This window comes from Cupressus sempervirens, chromosome 4 (genome assembly GCF_028749045.1).
Source record: "Cupressus sempervirens isolate cs-2001-9-10 chromosome 4, ASM2874904v1, whole genome shotgun sequence".
Classification (NCBI taxonomy): Eukaryota; Viridiplantae; Streptophyta; class Pinopsida; order Cupressales; family Cupressaceae; genus Cupressus; species Cupressus sempervirens.
The window spans coordinates 129181748-129202655 of NC_143121.1; the positions used below are offsets into that span (position 1 = coordinate 129181748).

General features: G+C 34.2%; 1 protein-coding gene across 2 annotated transcripts in view; it reads right to left on the minus strand.

The window, feature by feature from the left end:
- Window positions 1-17897, minus strand: part of LOC149560269 (uncharacterized) — a 155550-nt gene extending 137653 nt beyond the window's left edge. For both annotated transcript variants that reach the window (XM_089824577.1, XM_089824578.1), the window contains exons 1-2: window positions 17761-17897; window positions 17298-17639 (exon numbers count right to left, since the gene is read on the minus strand). In XM_089824577.1, the coding sequence (XP_089680703.1) occupies window positions 17298-17580 (283 nt within the window). In that variant the 5' untranslated portion in view covers window positions 17581-17639; window positions 17761-17897. The remainder of the gene's footprint in view (window positions 1-17297; window positions 17640-17760) is intronic.
- Window positions 17898-20908: the final 3011 nt, after the last annotated feature.

The window sequence follows — 20908 nt, forward strand, 5'->3', positions numbered from 1 at the left end:
GTAAGGAAGAGAATCAAGGATAACTACTTCCATCAAAAAGAAGATATCCTTTATCAACAATGTATACAATAAACTTAGCAAAGAGAACTAGCTCTTATAAGCTAAGAATATAGATAAATGATGAAAGGATATGTCAAAAATGAGAAGAGACCCTTGAGAGGAAGAGATCTTGGGTACAAGAAATATACCTTCAAGAGGAGTGTCATGAGCAAAGATAAGACTTCAACAAAAAAGAACAAGGATGCACCTATTTAGCCTCTTGTGTAGGTGAAAATAGAAATCTTGGGAAGAAGGATGAGATGCTTTAGAGCACATTGTAAGGGTAAATGTTTATAATGAACATAGTTTTGCAAAATAAAAAAGAGGTGATGATCAAGGACATGCACCTCTAGTATAAAAGAGAGTCATGATCAAGACATCATTCCTTAAGATAATAACGTCACATAATAAACAAATGCCACTATACTAAGGAAAGTCGATCCTTGGACAAATAAAGAGAAAGAATAAAAAGCCCTGCCCCACAAGTGTGAGACAAGAAAGAAAGTCTATGATAAGATTAGGCTACAACATTTCATGAGATATAAAGATGTAAACAACAACTAATAGTTATGCACAAATCATCCCATATGAACAAGAAATATTATAGAATATCATACCATAGAGGGATAGAGTAAAGAAAACATCATAGGATAGCCTACTCTAAATATCATAAGATGTTAAGAGAAGATATCACATATGATGTTAAGCTATAAATGATTGTCAAATGAGAAACATCACTATCCAAGATATAAAAAGATATTTTCTAGGCAATAGACACATGATCTTGCATGTAACAAATCTTTTCATAGCAAAAGATAAAACTGTACCATAAAATAATGCAATCTATAGTGAAATGAAGATGAAAGGATGAAGGATACCACATTATGCTCACTTAGTTATCATGAAATGAATAACAAAGGGATAACGGACCCTTGAGAGAAGAAAGAGAAAGGAAAATCCAATATATGCCCTAAATGAGAGATTCTTTAAAGAAAAGATGCACTTACAAACATAAGATTGCACTAAGGATGCTAATCCATAAGTAACCACAATAAATGCATGAAACATCAAATTATAAGAGAATGCAAGTTCATAAAGGGTATTGGAAAAGAGAAGAGAAGAAGAATCACATTATGCCTCCTTGAGTGGTTTCAATTTATATTAGACATGTGATTTCAAGCAAACATATGATTGCACTCGGGATGTTAGTCTGCATGTAATCACAATAAATGAATACAAGAAAACATGTCATCATATAAAAGGAAAACAAGTCATCAAAGGGAGAAAAATGGATGTTAAGATATAGATAAGAAGAGGTAATAGAGCCTTGCCCCCCAAGAGAGGAGACAAGGGCAATGACTATTATGTTACTCACAAAGTAGGACAATGAGCCCCCAAAAGATAGGCTACTAGCGTCTCATAGCTAGGGTCTCATAGCTAGGAGCAACATAATAGGGATGTAGATGCATCAAGTAAAATGATCATGAAAAAGATACCATTCAATATTGCAAGATATATGAAACATAATACAAGCAATGAATTGAAAAGAAGGATGAAGCACAAATAAAGAAGGTCTCTTAGGGTTAATTAGATGGAAATGTAAAGAGAAGCACTCAATATGCATTTACTAATCAAATAGAGGTGTTGGATGCACAAAGTCAAGAATGGAGAATGTTGATGTGGAATCTAGAGTTTCCCAATCTTTAAGAGTTGAAAAACTACTCATAGAATCAATGTCAGTAGGATCCATAGGATCTAATGCTAGATTTCTGAAAATAAGGCCATAAAAATCATCTTTTTTAATTAAGAACTAGATTTAAGTAAGATATGTCTTCAGAAGGAGGATCAAATGTGTGATCGTATATTTCTAAGGCACTTTTAAGAGGATGAACAAAACTCATAAAGGCCTCATGTATAGAAGGTATATCAATTGAATGCATAGAAAAGGGTTGATCATTTAAATGTGTCTCGTGAGGAAGGGAATAATCCATGTTCTTATCTAAGGGTTCATCCCAAATAGGATAATAATCCAAGGAAGGAGGAAAACACACATTAGAGTAAGAATTTTCATGAGGAAGAGAATAGTCAATATTCCTATCCAAGGGTTCATCCCAAATAGTAGCACTGCCAAGGTTAGGAAACTCATGAATCACTAAAGGTTGATAAACATCATCTTTAGGAAGATGAGGCTCAATAAAAGAACATATTGAGACATCATCATATGCATAAAATGGAGTGTCTTGGATATCATGAATGAAGCTTAAAAAGAAAGATAACAACCCCATCGAAAGGGAAAACAATAACAATAAATGTAATGTAATCTAAGAATGAACTAGATGCAAAAAAAAAATTGTATTTTCAAAATGCAAATATATGAAAATGCAATCTAAATGAAAACAATGCAAAAGGAGATCTAAATACCGCCAATGCAAACAATAGCATATAAAGTGGATCGAGATACACTAAAATCAGACAAAGAGAGAAGGAAATCTAACTCCGAAAAGAAAGGGGCACAAAGTCGGGTGCGCCAAAATGTCAAGTGGTAAAATGGAAGCACTTAAAATAAGATGTAGACTTCCACTTTACTGAGACACTAAGCCATTCAAATATGTGTGTGAGGGAAAGAGGGGAATTTCTAAGTATGATTCCACTTATGATCTGAATTAGATTAGTTAGGACCCAAAGGAAAAGGGGTGCTAATACTAAATCCGGGTTGTAAAGAGGAATGCAATACAAAGAAATACACTTCTCTTAGGCCCTTAATAGGGTAATGTGGATGTGAAATTGAACTAATTGCTTAGGAAATGTAAATCTAGATGCTATGTGAATACAATCAGCCCAACTAAGATGCAAATCTAGGGTAAAGTTATGAAAGGATATAAAATATGAAAGACTCACCTTGAAGTGCGTAGAGGAAGATGTGTGTTTGCTCAACACCAAAATCATACAAAGAGAGATAAGGAAATCTAACTCCGAAAAGAAAGGGGCACAAAGTCGGGTTCACCAAAATGTTTAGTGGTAAAATAGAAGCACTTAAAATAAGATGTAGACTTCCACTTTATTGAAACACTAAGCCATTCAAATATGTGTGTGAGGGAAAGAGGGAAATTACTAAATCCGAGTTCTAAAGAGGAATGCAATACAAAGAAATACATTTCTCTTAGGCCCTTAATAGGATAATGTGGATGTGAAAATGAACTAATTGCTTTGGAAATGTAAATCTAGATGCTCTGTGAATATAATCAGCCCAACTAAGATGCAAATCTAGGGTAAAGTTATGAAATGATATAAAATATGAAAGACTCACCTTGAAGTGCATAGAGGAAGATGTGTTTTTGCTCAAGAACTTTCGGATCTGAATCTTTCTTGAACTTCCATCCACGAATCTTGGATTGAAATGATGAAAGGAACAAAACCTAAAAAAATTCCCAAAATCTGAGATTAAAGGACTAAGTCGACTTGGAAGGACGTCCTACAACCAGGTTGACGTAGTCCGCAACTCCAAAACTAATGACTCCAAAAAGCTTGCTAACTGTAAACTCTAGATATGTAATCCTTTTTCACTCCCAACCTACAAATCAACACAAAAAAGAAAGGTTTGGGGTTGGGGTTTGATGAGGGCTTGTCTTGGTCAAGCCCTAGGTTAAGGAATTGGTGCAGAAGCACCTATCAAGACAATGAAGAACACCTTGGTACCGGATGAAGACAATGGATCAAGGACCTCTTTGAAGATCAATTGGAACATTCTAAGACCAATAATGGCATATTGTAACGAACAAAGTGCATTGAAGGTCAAAGGTCCTAATAAAGCCCTACGGGCAACATGATGTAAAAATGGCATATGAGCCATGAAGGGTAGAATAGGAAGTAGTTTCATGTTTTTTTTTTTTTGCATTCAATAAGGTCATTGGATCATTCTTAAATCAGTTGCATAGGTTAGAATGCTGAAATATGCATAGAAAGCAAAGTTTGAAATTTGAATTTAGTTTTGGAGGGTAAATAGTAACTTGCTATTTGTTTGATTAAATAAGCATTTCCAACCAACTTGGTTAGTTGGGCAGGTATTCTAAGGTTTATTTAAGATGTCTCAGCCATATGGAAGAGGGGAGACAGTTTTTTTACGGAAAACACACAGAATTTGTACGGACAGCCTTGTGAATAAATGAAAATTTGAAGTTTTCTTGCAATTTAGAGGTTCTTTGAATATAGAAATCTGTTATTTACTTTGGCAAGGTGTTATTAAGAGGTTTTGCATCCAACTTGAGACGTTTCTTATCAAATTACAGTTATTATTGCTGCTGTCACGCTGAAACTGTGAGTTTTCCTTTGATTTTTCAATAGGAAATGAGGGTACCATCCTAGTTTTTGTACATCTAACCCATGGGATGGACCCTAAATGCCCTAACATGTCTAACTAATCATGAAAATGCAAGAAAAGTGAAGATTTGCAGGTTACTGTGAAAGAAATGCAAAGTTGAGTGCTGGAAGGATTAATTTGGGTACCCAAATGAGTGCTAGGTGTTATGCAGCCGTACATCTGGCTTAACAAGGTATATTTTTTATTTGATAATGTTTGAAAACAAGGTAAATTCATGGTGAATGCTGAAGGAGAAGTTCTGGAATTGAGTTTTGGGGTTTGAACAAGCAGGCCCTAGTTTTTAAGCCATTTTAAGGAGGGTTTTGAGGATTGAGTGTTTAGGAGTGTGACCAAGACCTATAATCTTGAAATTCCTTTGATTTAGATCATTAATAGAGACTATTCAAAAGGATTAAGTCGGATTGCAAGTTTGAAAGGTACTTGCTTTGTAAAAGTGGCCTAATTAGGCTTAATTCTGAGACAAACTGCCCTGTTCCGTACAATCATTCCAAAGGAGTGATATCTAATTTTTTGATATGTTATAAAACTCCGAAAAGGGTATTTGGAAAGCCTATTTATTTTCTTGGTGTTTTGGAAAGTTTCAGAGAAAAATCAAGAAAACAGGGTTTGCTGATCCAAAGAAGAGAATAGCATAGTAAAGGGCAAAACTAGTCTTTTTTGTATCTACTGAAGATTTCTGGGTTTGGAAACCTTAGAAACATGTTGGTTGAAGTTGTTTAAGGTGTGTAGAGGTGGAGGAAACACTTGGTGAAGGTAAATCCAAGTTTGAAGTCTTTGGTGGCATTGTGTGCATTTGGGAACACCATTGAAACATAGGGGTTTGGGTCCATATTGTGCTTGAATTTGCAAGTTTGTCGGTAGATCCTTCATCCTCTGCATCAGGAATTAATAGTAATTGAGAAATGTAATTGTAAATGAAATGCTTGCATGTAGTAAAACTAAATAATATCAAGTGAAAGATACAATTACCTCTATAGATGCAATCGCCTTAGATATGTGGTTAAGTATGTAAGTGTAATAGCCTTGACTCAAAGAAAATCAAAGAAGCCAAACCTCATGTATGGAAATGTATGTGACATGCCATGGAAGAACTTGAATGAATAGTAATGATGGATCTTCTCCTTAGAGCCAAACTCCACTACCACCTAGAAGGAAGAAGCTTGATGCAAGAAGGAGATGCTTGGACTTGAATGCTTGAAGATGTTTGCTTGAAGAAAGCCTTGAACACTTGCTTGTGGAGATGAGATAACTTGAAATGAAATATGAAAATGAAGCCCCCAAGCCTCCTTTTATATTAGTTTTTGGGTAGGAAAACAACTCAGGCCGATTGGGGAAGTAAATACATTAATTGGTAAACTCGAGAACTTTCGAGCCCCGAACTCTGTGATCATCTGGGACTAGGTCAACATAGTCCAAGTTGACCTGGTCCAGGTCGACCTAGTCCTAGTGGACAGGTCAGAAAAGCCACAAAAAACTCCACAATGTGGTGGAGATGAAATTGGAAGATAATGGACAGAACAAGAGATATGGTCAAAAGGGTATCAAGACTATACCCAAAAGACCATGTCAGAAAGCAAGAGATGATGAAGAAGAGTGAAATGGAAGAGGAGAAGAGAAAAGAAGACCGAAACCACACTAAGGAGGGCTAAAAGATCTCAAAATAAAGTGTGTCCATTTTAAGACGATACATTATCAAATGCAACCAGGATGCAAGTTCAAGTTAAATCATGAAAGACTTAAGATGATGAAGAAGATTCAAAAGATGAAGCCATGAGGAAGATTGGGTCATCACAATCATCCGTAGGAAATTGACAATTTAAAAAGAGTTAATCGAAGTTAGACATGTTGCGAGTTATTTTCTAACAATCGAGCAAGAGATATTTGTAGTTTTAACAAACACATTTCACAAGCCAAGATTCAAAGCACTTTTTCTTCAATAGATCTACAAGATAAGGATGATGAGGTGGCACTTGTCACTCGAATTGGGAACCAAAGGATAAAGAATGTTGATGTTTGATAGCTTGTGTCAGATAAACATATATTAAATTATATTAAATATAAATATATGAGAGAAATGAATATAATATATATATATATAAATGATTAAATATATTATTATATTAATTACCTAATTAACAAATAGACATGTTCCATGAAGGGACGTGTCTATTCATGGCTTATACTCAATATAAATGTAAGTGATTACTGCATTTGGAAAACACATGCTAGAAATCATGGCAATGCTATTACATATGCAACAATCCTAAGAAAAACAACATGGTATCAGAGCAGGTTCCTTACCAGTCTGTGAGGTTTCAATAGTAAGGAAACATTATATTTCAGAGATTAAAATTAAATTTGAATCAATAAAGTTTGAGGAGAAATTAATCTCCCAATAATATTGACAATTAAAATCTTCGAACTATATTTCCAAAGGATGCAGAGATTTGCAGGCCCCACATCCAAGGGAAAACAAATATAAAATGACAAGCTCTCATCGTCTGTTGTATGCATGTTTGTGCTTCATAAACCCGAACACATAAAAGCACAGGCAACTTATTAAGGAACAATTAGTGAGATTGATGCGAAGACTAAATCAAGGGAAGGGTGCTTTTAAGGGATTACTAAGGAAGAATATTGCAAAATGTCATGTCGCGCTCATGGAATGTATTGAAGCTGGAACCCTAATATTTACCAACAACCCTCTTACCTATGCCAAAATGGTCTTTTGAAAAATTATGTGGATATAACATTAACTACCGCCTTTGAAAGAGAACTAGTGATTCATTAATTTTCGATGGTGGGAAGGGGTCTACAAAACCCGTGTTGGTTTGTTTTTGGTGAGGATGTTGATTTTTGTAGGAAGTACCTTTGCCTGTGTTAATAACTTAAAGATATGGTGGCATTATTTAACTTTGATGTGGCAGACAATATATGATATCTATGTTGAAGACTTTGCAATTTGTATCGCAAGAGTTCATTAAAATAAAATAAAGGTATCTATTTAAACATTGAGATGGACGGTTATATAAGAGTAACGTAAACTAGCAGTGGAATTAAAATTCGGGCCCTCCTACGTCAGCAATGAGGTGTGCTTCATAGTAACCACGGAGATCGCAAGGGAGTTGGCGAAGAGGACAGAAGTACATACCACTAGCATACGACAACTCCACAGAGGTCCATGTTGTCGAGCAAACAACTAAGCCACCAATCAATGGAATATGAGATGATTGACACAAACAAATAGGGTAGAGGAATTGAATACCGTGAAAAAGCCATTGCCACATGAGCGTATACAAACCCATTAGCAAGTTGGAAAAGATATGGACGACCATTTCTTAATAGGTATTGTGAATTCCAAGGACCGCACATCACATGAAATTGTGTTAAGAGAATATTGTTGCCCCCTCATACATGGAACGAGATTTAAGGTGAGGAGTCATCGGACCCCACTAAGGTATACCATATTATTAATGTTTTCATTTAATTATCAAAAGATACTATAATCATAATTTTGTGAATATATGTGTGTGTATATATATATATACACACGTTTCGATTCATTAACATATGAAGTAATATAATTTGATATTATATTCTAACAACAAATAAAGATATTTTTTTAATAAAAATGAAATTATTATAAAATATTATGGGAGGAAAGATTGATCCAAAACCTTATAGTGTCAACATGGAAGATCATTAATTCCATCTAACTAACATGACTATGTTTACTATAATCACTATACTGCTGGATTAATGATCTCCATTTGACCAAAGTGTCTAAGATTAAGGATTCTCTAAAATGTCATAATAATGTGAGAGATTTAATAAGTGTGCAAAATATAAAAGAGATAAAATAGTTTAGAATTATAACTTCAAAGGGACTATTGGTATTAGCATTAAGAGGATGAACCAAGAAGTATAAAAGATTACATCATAGATGTTGATGTGCAGATAAAAATAAAATAAAAAATTCTTGAGTATTATATTTATCTATTCATTACAACCTCTCTCTAATTTATATTTTCTATAAATACTATAAGAGGTATTTGCCTTGATCTTTATCAAGGATGTTCTTGCAGGAAAAGAAGGATTGATATCAGATTCAAAGGGAGTCTAACTCATCCGTCTGAAGGAAAAGATAGAGTATATGTTATAGTTGATCCTTGAAGATCTTAATCATATTAGATTCAGAGGGAATTTGACACTGGATTTGAGGCAACATTGAATGAGGAGCTTTGAAAATTTAAATTATGAGGGAGTTCAAAAGTCCATATGTGTGACTGTATGATTCTAATGGACCTACGCCCTATGTATATCATGAGGAAATAACGACTTTCAAATGATGTCACTTGTATTTGCAGAAGTTACTGTAAGGTGACAATCTTACAGTAAGTTGTATTATGAGATACAATTTGAGTATATGGTGAATGTCTTGCATCTCAACATTCTAGAAGGCTATTACTCAAAGAGTACTTGGCGAATATCATTGATTTTTTGGGAGGCCAATACTCTTGATATCAGATGTGATATCAAAACCTTTTGAGTACTTGGTGAATATCGTTGATATTTTGGGAGGCCAATACTCTTGATATTAGATGTGATATCAAAACCTTTTGAGTGCTTAGTGAATATCATTGATATTCTGGGAGGCTAATACTCTTGATATCAGATGTGATATCAAAACCTTTTGAGTACTCGATGAATATAATTGATATTTTGAGAGGCCAATACTCTTGATATCAGATGTGATATCAAACCTTATTTGAATACTTGGTTAATATCATGTGTTGATATTCTAGAGGACCAATGCTTGTGATATTAAATGCGATATCAAATGGTGGAAATCTTCTGAAATATCAAATGAGATATCCTTATAACTTGTCATTCCTAATATTACCAATGGTGTAATATATGTCTTGTGTTTATCCTCCCTAGCTAAGAGGGAGTGTTGATGTTCAATAGCTTGTGTCAAATAAACATATATATAATTATATTAGATATAAATATATAAGAGAAATTAATATAATATATATATATATATACATGATTAAATATATTATTATATTAATTACCTGATTCACAAATAGGCATGTCCCATGAAGGGACATGTCTATTCATGGCTTATACTCAATATAAATGTAAGTGACTATTGCATTTGGAAAACACATACCAGAAATCATGGCAGTGCTATTACATATGCAATAGTCCTAAGAAAAACAACAAAGAAGAAGATGGGTTGCATCAAGGAAGCATAGTTGAGTTTAATGATCAAGATAACCAAGTGGAGGATCAACTTTCCCTCATTACATCACAAGGAGAGGAGCTTGATAAGAAGATCAAGGGACCTATAGAACTCATCCAAGGAAGAGGGACCATAGAAGGCAAAGATCAACATCTGGAAGGACATGAAAAAGTTTGAAGAAGTGATCCTTCATGAACAGTTCCTCATGCTACAAAGTCAAATTCTTGAAGATGAATTTTGAGAAATTTTAAATATCCTAGCAGAAGAAGATGGTCAAGTAGATGAGATGAACAAGGAACAACTGGTCATTATAAGTGAGTCCAAATATGAGGAACGATTTGACAAGGCACTCAAGGATGTCATCTCTATTATATTCTTTTAGGGGTGCTAAGTGATCTTATGAAAGAAATACAAATGAATTCATTGCCCGAGGTGTTCCAAGGTAAGAAAGTTACTACAAGAGACATGATTCAAACATCAGCTTCGACCTCCAAGGACTTTACCACTTGGGATTGAACTTGATGAACAACTGAAGATGTGTGATGATCTTCCTATCAGTTGTGACGGGACTACGCTAATTACAAGATGATGCTCAAGAAAATTCTACATGAACTCCCTTGGAGGCTGAAAATGAAGAACAGTATGGATTGGTGCTACAATTCGACTTCGCATTTAAGCAACTCGAGAAGATATTCAGGGGAGAGATAATCAAGGAAGCTTTGTAATTTGAGGATGCACGTAGGGATATCCACAAGGATGCATGGTTCATGTTTTATGAGGATAAGCCTCCAAAACTAGTATTCCAAGGCCTTGATTTCAAGACTAATCCTACCCCCCTTGCAGACAAGTTCAATGCTAATGTTGGTTGGAGGATTCATCAATTGCCACCTCATGAGTTTGTGGACAACCGACAAGGATTCGAAAAACTTCCACTTGAGGCATACCAAGTTATTTTTTTCCCTGCTCTTAATGTTGAAAGCTTTAAAAGCTCTTATTTTCATTAGGGTGATTTAGGAAAAATAACTTGTTTGTGGATTGATCATGGACCAAATGAACCTCCTCAATTGTCAATCTCTTACATGGTAAACTTCCTAGATTAAAGATTGAGGTGAAAAAAGAAAATTCAGAGTACAAGGATAAGTTAGCCAAATTGAGAACCATCCCACAAGACCTGTTACTATTGAACATCCTAAGAAACCACATTTGATCAAGCATGTCTATAATTCTTTTGGGTGTCATCCACTTAGGAATTCTTAAACATAGTTATACTAGGTTTGTCTCGAATCACTTGGTTCAAGAAGGTTAGAGTAGATTTGTCGTTGAATTGTTTACTTAATTGACTCAACATATCTGGGGCACTAGCCTCCAGCTGGTTGTAAGTGTGCCTTTTGTAGCGATGACATAGTACAAGGCAAGAGAATCCCCAAAGGAGATATCCTAGCCTGCAGCAAATAACCACACAGTGTAAACACAACACAAGAAATAAGATCTGATACCGATTACAATACTTTATTCTTAAAATAACTATTTACATGCAATGTGTCTAAGTGTGAGGCCTTCCAGGTTTTGGCCAAATACAATAGCAATTACAAAAACAATTCTGCAAGATCCCTCAAGATCCAACCCAAACTCTAGCTAGTCCAAATGCACACTTTGGTAGAAACCTCCAAGGAAGATCTAAACTTGTGCTCCCAAGCCCACCATGCAATCTCCTTGTTTCCCAAGCCTCGGCTACTAACCCTTCTCAAACTTTACCCAAGATCCAAGTGTAAACTGCCTCACATTCGGCGCTCTATCCACACACTTAGGAAAACTTCGCTCACTCAGTTACTCCATCTTCTCCATGTTGGATTCCACATTGAATAATGACTCAAAACTCCACAAGACCCCCTACTTATACCCAACTAAGCCACAGGTCAGCCTAGTATGTTACAAATTAAATAAACCCTTGCATTAAATGCACATTTAAGCCACAAGTCAGCTTACAACAAAAATTAAATACAACCAAATTAAATACCAAGGTTGGCTCACACTAGAAACCGAACACAGACAACTTGGGAAAAGTTGGCACCAAGACATGAACGAGCATCAAAAAACAACTTCCACGTATTAGCAACTATCAAGTTCACTCGGCACATGAAGGAACACTCGGTTAACACTACGAACTTGGATAACACTGCAAACTCGGTTAACACTGTTGGTTAACATTGAACTTAGTTAACACTATTGGTTAACATTCAATTAATACTGCAACTCAGTTAACACGACAGGTTAATACTCAGTTAACACTGCAGCTCGGTTAACACGACAGGTTAATACATGGTTAACAGTGCAACTCAGTTAACACTGAAACTCAGTGAAAATTGCCAAAATCTTCAGGAACCTCAGATGCCCCTGCATCAAGTAAGTTAATGATTGAATATACTTAACTTCAATAGATATTCAATCTTTAGTTTGCATCCATTTGATGGGATTGAAGAGGAGATATTGATGTGAGAACTTTTTGTCTATTCTTTAGAAGCTTGCACTAGATGAGTGGACGAAGCTACATCTAGTAGAGTCCTAGTCATTTATGATTCCTTGCATTCATAATAGCAGGAGTTAAGTTTAAGTTGAAGAGGAAAGTTGGAAGATCAAACTATATTTTCTTTGCACAAATCTTTCGAAGGCCAAGTAGTTAATATCCATTGAATGAATAGCATAAATACCCTAAGTGATTATCAATAAATCACTTTATTTCACTTAGCAAGAATCCAAAATAGAAGAAACATTTTAGTCATTTCATGATCTTACTTTGCAAACTTAGCATGAGAGTTGCCCTTATATAAAGAGAAGATAGAGTGTTTAATGTTTCACCTTGAATAATTGAGTATTTGATTTTGTATGTTACAGTGGAATAAAACTCACATCAACAGTCCCCTGAGTGATTACCAGCAAATCACATCATTTCACTGAGCGAGTATCCACAAATTAAAGGAACCTTGAAGTCATTTCATGATCTTACTTTGCAAGCTTAGCATTAAAAATGATCTTATTCAAGAGAGGATAGAGTGTTTGATGCTTCACTTTGAAATATCGAGCATTTGATTCTGCATGTTGTAGTGAAATAAAACTCAAATCAACAAGACCAACACTTGTTGATGATGACAAAGACAAGTCAATTGATCATGAGGATTTGCTTGGCAACATTGGGCAAGGCATTGTTTATATCTGAGTGGAGCAATGAAAGCTTGTTGGGGATTCGCAGATGGTGCTCACAATCATGGTGCAACACCAATCTTTCAATGGATACGACTATCAGCATTCGCACTTGGTTTGGGATCCTAGAGCTTCACAAAATGCAAATGTTTTAATGACAAATTACTTGAGGGCAAGCAAACTCTAGGTGTATAATTTACCTATTGTAGCCCTTTGGGAGACTTCCTAGAGCTCTTTATAAAGCCATGGTTGGCATTGTAGGTGTCATCATGGGTTTTATATTTTGTATGTATTTGTGATTCCTATTCAAATTATACATTGTTTGCAGTTTCAAATGTGTAAAACCCTCCTATTTTGTGTTCGCAGTTTCAGTGAGAATCATTCCTCGTTGTAGTTTGTTGTTGGAGATATTGCTTCAAATATTTCACCTTATACTTCATTGTCAAATTTGTTAAGTCTTCTTAATAATCAAAATTATTATCTAAAATTCCAATAGTTCTATTGGCATTGATTTATTGGTGTTATATTTCATGTGGGTTGGATTCATTAGCAATAACATATCCAAAATTGGCAGAACAATAATTAAAGTCACCGAACGATGTGAGTGAAAATCTTCCCATACATCATAGGGTGGAATTCACTGAGATGTATGTAGATCTTGAGCAAAGAGTTAGTTGTTAATCAGAGAGTTGAGTTTGTCCTACAAGTGTGAAAAGGATGTCGTCAGGCACATCACTTACAGTGCCATCAAGCACATTACCTGCATTACCTTCAAACACATCACCACATTGTCATTGAGCATCACCAGCATTACCGTCGAGCACATCACCCATGTTGCCCTTAGGTACATCACCGATTTTCCATCGCGTTCATTATTATTTGGGGTCGGGAACAATTGGCCGATTGGGTAAATTACACAAGCCTTCCCGTTTAGTAGAACAAACAAAACATTTTACAGTCGAACATTTGATGATAACATAAATTTGCACAATTACTACTCATATTTGAAATAAACAGACTTGGCTGATATACTTAAACAATCTGCTTAAAGGTAAATATATTGCGCAAACTTATTCAATTGGCAATTGAAAATAAAACCTATGCACCATTGGTAATGTTCGAAGGCATTATAAAGAAGTGGTAAAGGGGGTATGCCATCTTTGGAAATTTTAAAAATATAATTACCTAATCAAACTTCTCTGCACAACAAAGAGCCTCTAGACGAGAATATATACACACTCGTGACAACTAAGCCTCAGGTTAGGCAGGGGTCACATGGGAGGGACTTGAATTCTATTTTGTGGAGCGGGTGGCTCCATGATACATTTTTAAGGGGGGCTACAGGTTTATTTGGAATCTACTCCTATAAAATAGTAGCTCCGACTTTTTAGCCCCCTCAATTTAAGAAGGTAAAAATGGGGTGCAGTTGGAAATAGCCCCACCAGCTTAGGGATGAAATTTGCCACTTGTCAAAACCTACTATTAATTTTTCCACCAAAATGACAAAATCCCACAGAAGAAACTTATGAAGAAATTAAATTTATTTATTTTTAATTTATGACACCGCAAGTTTCCTTGAATTTAGGCATTGATTTTTTAAAGCTGATTCACATATAAAATTCATGGGACCTGATGGAGCTCTAATTCTAGTATCTCCATTTTTTGCATTTTTTATTATCCTTTTGCTATATGTATCATGTCTACAAGATATATTACTGATATATTTTATCTCTTGGGATGAGACTTAAAAAAAATTTGCAGCTTTTTCAAGCTATGTTGGGGTTGGGTTTGCGATATTTGAAAATATCTATTTGGACTTCCGGCACATATCCATGCTATACAGAGTCAGAAGTATAATTCAGCTGACTAAATAATTCCAGCAGAATTCTGATGTTTCTATATATGATTTTCCAGTAAAGGTTTATTGGAGTTCATGATGACGATGGATTGCTAGAAGCTTTTGGTTTGACGAAAGGTGGCAATTATTGTTTCAGTCTGCAACTATATGCACAGCTCCTCTAGTGGTGGTCATTATTCTTCAAAGAGCCCTGAGACCTCATCAAGCTGTCCACTATGTGCATACACAGCAATCTCTGTGTTCCATGAAACCAACTCTTATCTCAGCATACCCTCAAAAGAGTTTCCTAGCATCATCATTGTTTATTTTTAAGCATATGCTGCAATAAATTGATTCTTCACAACCAAATCTCTTTCAGGGATTTTGTCAAACCACTTCTATGCCTCCTCGAATTGCCCATTCTGCATACATGCCAGAATTATAGCAGTCCATAACCCAGCACTCTTTTCAGGCATTTTCTTGAATAACTTTCATGCATCCTGTACACATTTGCTATAAATAGCAGTGTTCTCCACAAATAATGTCATGACTTAACCCTTTCACAAATGCTCAACCCAGACAGAGGATTAATTCATTGAATAAGGGACAGATGCATATCAAGAGTACATAAAGCCTTAATACATTGAGTATTGGGTAAGAAGTGGAGAATATATATGTTTTCAACGGTGACTCGTGATAAAGATATTTACAAGCAAAACCTATGAATTTGTCTCATGAAGAGCAATGAAAAAGGAAGCCACAAAACATTACAGAGAAGGAGCAGCGTATAAAGGAATCAATGGCAATAAGGAGTCGATGACAAAACAATGGTGACATTGGGTACATGCGTTTAGACAAGGCAAACCATTTGCGAATAATAAGACTGTATTCAAGCAAGGGTCAGGTGCAGTTCGGGCATTGAAGATATTAGAGAGGAAAACCTTCTAATGACATTATCAGGAGCCAAATAAATCTATCCAGGAGCAGATGCTGTAGAAAAGGAATTTAAAAGGATATAGGCACAAATCGATTTGTGTGCTTTGATTTGATTTCTAATATCTATCATGTTGTATTTGTTGCAAGCTCTCAAGCGGGAGAAGAAGCGATCGAGAGGTGAGCATACTGAATTCACAAACCGAGTAGAGGAGAAAATGAACCCAACATGATAAAGGGGCCCGATGAAATACGTGAGGAAGATCCTGTAACGTCGGAGAAGATCCATAAGGCATATCAAGAATATTGCCCATGCTATACATTCATCAACATAAAGGATTGAATATATTTCTATCCATAATCTTCCACTGCCGGAATTGGTAGTACCAAATAATATATGGTTAGGCAAAAACAACAACTATTGAATAATCGGTGCCTTAGGTTTATTTTTGAAGCCTAAGTAGCAAGCAATTAGTTTCTTGTTATCAAAGGGTGCGATGGTTGAAAGTGTCTACTCATTGGTTATAAATAAGAGATGTAGAATAACAAAGGAAATCATCCATATTTTATTTTATTTTTAAAAATTTTACTATGATGCACTTATGATGTATTATATTTTCCGATTGGTAAAGGAATGAGTGATTGAACAAAGCTCCTGGGTTTTGGATCATTGAGCAAATTTATATAAGATTCCAGAATGAAATTTGCAATAAATTGATTATCTGTAAGGAGTGTCTTTATTGTGATTTATTTCTGGCATAATTATTTATTTTATATTTCGGAGTTTTAAATTATTATTAAGTTGTGTCCTTTGTAAATGTTTTTATTAATTTAAATAAATATTTTAATATTCGGATAAGTGGACTAGGTCATTATTGCATTTTAAATTTGATAAACATAAATATTGTGAAATATTTAATTGTTTCCATATTTATCTCTAATTTGTCTCCGCAGAAGTTGAAGTGCATCTTAGACTAGTTTAAAATTGCATACTATAATTGATCCATCACGTCTGAATCGTTAAAATTGTTTATAGTTTAAATATATTGAATTTTATAAAGTTGTATGTTTCAACTTATAATATTGATTCTAATTGCCCATTTAATTAAACACTGGTCTTTTATTCTTGATTCATAATCCATATGTTGGCAATCGTTTCATTTTTTTCCATTGAGGAAATAATATATTCATTTGTTGCAATCATCTATAATAATCACTTTTATTTTAAAAACTTTTATATATTCTTTTATTATTCTTAATTCATAATCTACAAATTTTTTGTTTTCTACATTTCTTGTCATTAGGAAAACTTTCATTGTATTTGTGTTTTAACAGATCTGCTTTAAGCATCTTGGATATAAGGTTGTTGTCCAGGATTAGGTATGCCCACCTCGGTTTTGCAAAGCCGGAAGTGCGAAACTCGGACCCTATTGTTTAGTTCCGTCAAATTGGCCTTAACCGGGTGGATAGCCCAACATTGAGCAGGCAAGGCTCGTAGGATTCTCAGCAGCACCCACTCTATTTTTAAGGAAGCGGGTCATAGGACAGCCTTCTCCACAAAGTGAATCGGAAACAAAAATAAATTAAAATATGCAATGACAGAAAAAAATCTATCAAGTGTATCAGACATAAATGCAAATCAAATTTTGAACCTCATAAAATACCTAAAGCCACCTTTGGGGTTGGCTCGTCTGCTTTGACAGCCGGTGGCTTTCCTCCTGCAAGCACTCTCTGCAAATGCACCAACCAGACAGGCATTCGTCCATCGGCCCCTGAGTTCGAACTCATACACGCTATTCTGTTGTTCAAATTCATTCTGGGTCGGTTGTGTGCGCTCAAAACCCTTTGAAATGAATAGGGATGAATATTCCAATAAAACAATAAGACCGAAGTTTCTGAGGAACAGTTTAGCCTGTTAAAAAGATCAATGTATCGTCTGCTTGTCATTTTTCTTCAGGGCGGGAAATTCATGCGGCTAGAATCATTTGATTAATGAATGAAAATGCCTGCAAAACAGAAGGCAAAATTCAAATTATAATGCTTCGTTGGCAATTATAATGCTTGTGAACCAAATTTCACAAGTGAATTAATGAACCCGATTTTCCAATTAAGAATTGCTAGTGTGACCTGAATCCCTTTGTTTGAATTTGCAGACAAACGAACCGTGAGAATCCGCCCTAACTCTCTGTGATCGTTTCCCAATTTGGAAAAGTTCGTTTCCGTTGTTTCGAGTTCAAAGCTCTCACCGACAAAACATAATCCATTTGAAATCTAAAAGCTCATTAAAATTTTAATATTTTATCTTTAGTAACAAATGTTTTTGTACATGCAACACTAAGCTGATGGGAGTTTTACATATAAATTATAAAATCAACCACAAAATTATAAGAAAGCGTTTGTTTCACATATAAATTATAAAAATAATCACAAAATTAGTCATGTTTATTCTCGAAGACTAAAATACTTAAAATTGTAGAATTCTATCACAAAAATCATAACAACATCACATATAAATTATAAAAATAATCACAAAATTAGTCATGTTTATTCTCGAAGACTAAAATACTTAAAATTGTAGAATTCTATCACAAAAATCATAACAACAGTACAATTATTCAATGAATTTAGAAGGCTTTATCTTGTAATGTTTGTTTGATTAAGTTAAATTCAATTATTGTATTTCAATTCAACATCATTCACTCAAGTCAAGCGCTGTGAATTTATCAATTTTGGTTAGAAGCAAAACTAATTTCAAGAAGACTCATTATCATCTTGAAGTTGACTTTGAATGGAATAAGAATGTACGAAATAAGAAATAACTATTAAGACTAGCAGTTGTACTTTTAAGTAAGTGCAACGAATAGCCGATAGGAGTTTTTGGTGATAATATGATAAAATTTGTAAACAACTCACTTTTCTATTTGTTTACTTCGTCATTTAGTAGGTTAAAAGGTGTCAGTTTTGAGTGGTGGAAATTTGGTTTTTGTTCATTATGAAGCTCTACCAAGAACAATTTTTAAAATGCATTTGTCCTTTGAATCTTGTTACAAAATGTGGAGGACATTTACAATAAGCATATATGACTAAATTGTAGACTAAAGTATTGTTTAAATTAAGCCTATTTTTTTATGGGAAATGTTAAATGTCTAAAAAATGTTATTGGAGAAGTCATAATACTACTAATATATATTGTGCTAGTTAATCATAAATAAAACCACAGTTTGGCTAGGAAGAAAAGATTTTTTGGAAAATAGATATAAATGCAAACTTTGTGTATTGCTAATACAATCAACATCTAGCCTAGAAAACAATTATAAGTGTTTGACATAATACTTGTGTTTTAAAGCCAATGCTTTTTAATTTTCAAGCATTGAAGACATGCGAAGTGTTTAACATAATACTTGCGTGGATGTCCATGGAAATTTTGGATTGAAAGTTATCAATCATAAAATCATGATTTTGAACATTCATAAGAATTTGAATAATGTGCATTAAAATTAAAGTATTTAATTTGTTGAATGAGCTATGAAATTGTATTGTATCACTATCATATCTTTGTCAAATACTTATTTTTGTGTCTTCTAGATCTAGCTAGAAGAAACAATATAACTCGCAGAAAAATATAGAGGAATCGCAGAAACATTGAAAATAATTATAATCCATTTAAATTAAACAAGAAGTTAAACATGTAATTTTTGAATAGGTGGAGAAACCTGTGTAAATTACAATGAATAAAGAAAAATAAAAGCAAAAATTATGCATGTAATTTGGAAGAGGTGGAGATCTGGACTTAACAAAGAATTTGATATTTAATTTAATCTAAGAATTCAAATTGCAGAAACTTATAAAGTTCAAATTATAAAAAATAAATCTAAAATGATCACCAAAAAGAGGAATTAGAAACAAGAAAAGGGAATTCCATCCAAAATAACACAATAGTAGACAACATGTATGTGTAATTGACAGATAACATTTTTGTTTTTGCTTTTGTCTTTCTTTATTCCAATCAGAAATGGATAAAAAAGTATCTATAATTTATGGCAACTGCTATGTACATTCAGAATAAATAACCACATATAAAACCCTTCTCTTCAGATTGCATACTTGTGGGGTGATTTTCATTGTAAAATACAACAACGGGTACAATGGGAACTATAATTTGTTCAACAAAAATCAACCAAGTACAAATGGAAACCATGGTCAACAACAATGGAACATGAGAGAAATTAAAACTTTCAAGATTTTGTGTATATACATCAGAACTAAAAACAAGATAGCGATTTTTTGTTAGAGAATCAAAAAAAGAAATTAAGAAAAGATGATCAGATTTCAAGTGTAAACATTGAGTTCATGGCCATCACGAGAGGAAGAGGGTAGAAATTTCACATGCAAATAGACTCTGGTTCTTTGTGGTTGTTGTCATAATGACTAGATTCTTGAGAAAGAACAAGAAGTTGAAAATATTCGAGATTCAACCAATAGATAACAAGATGGCACAAATCTCAACAAAGAAAAATCATATATAAGGTTTCGTAAACAAGACATTCCTCTGATTATTGAAGTCATCATTTCAATATAAGTATGGAGCTTGAAATATAGAGAGAAAAACATAAAGATTATTGTTTCTTTGCAAATAAAAGGGCCCGACATGCAGTTTTAATAGAGCCATTAAAAGATGTTGCAATAAAATGCTTGAGAAGAAAAATGGAAAAAAATCCAACTTACTTGAGAATGTCTACATCATAAGTTTTTCTTCTTATGAACATTAAAAAGAAAATTTGGGAAAGGAAATTTCCAAATTGTAGGATTTGAGCAAAAGCGCACAACAAATCCACGAAGCCCAAGAAAACCTACATGCAGAAAACCTGTCACAGAGAAGAAAAAGACAAGAAGAGGCAAGGGTTTGATTTGAAAAACTCAAACGAAGAAAATATTATTCAACAGATCTTCATTAATAAAAAATACAAAGAGATCAATCCTTATAAAGGAGATCGAAACCCAAAAAGGGTAACCTAAAGCCTAAAAAAGCTAGGATTGCATAATGTAATTAATAGAATATTAATTATATGCACCTACGAGATAGCTTAAGAAAACTAGAGTAATAGGCAACTTAATTAATTAAATCAAAGTGATTTAATTAATAAGTTAGAACAAGTAATTACTCTAACACCCCCCCTTAAGCGAAGCTCAGGAGGTAAGCTAACCTAACACAGCTATGAAAGTAGAATTGGGTCCCGGCAACAAGGCCTGATCAGGTACCCAATCACAACAAAAT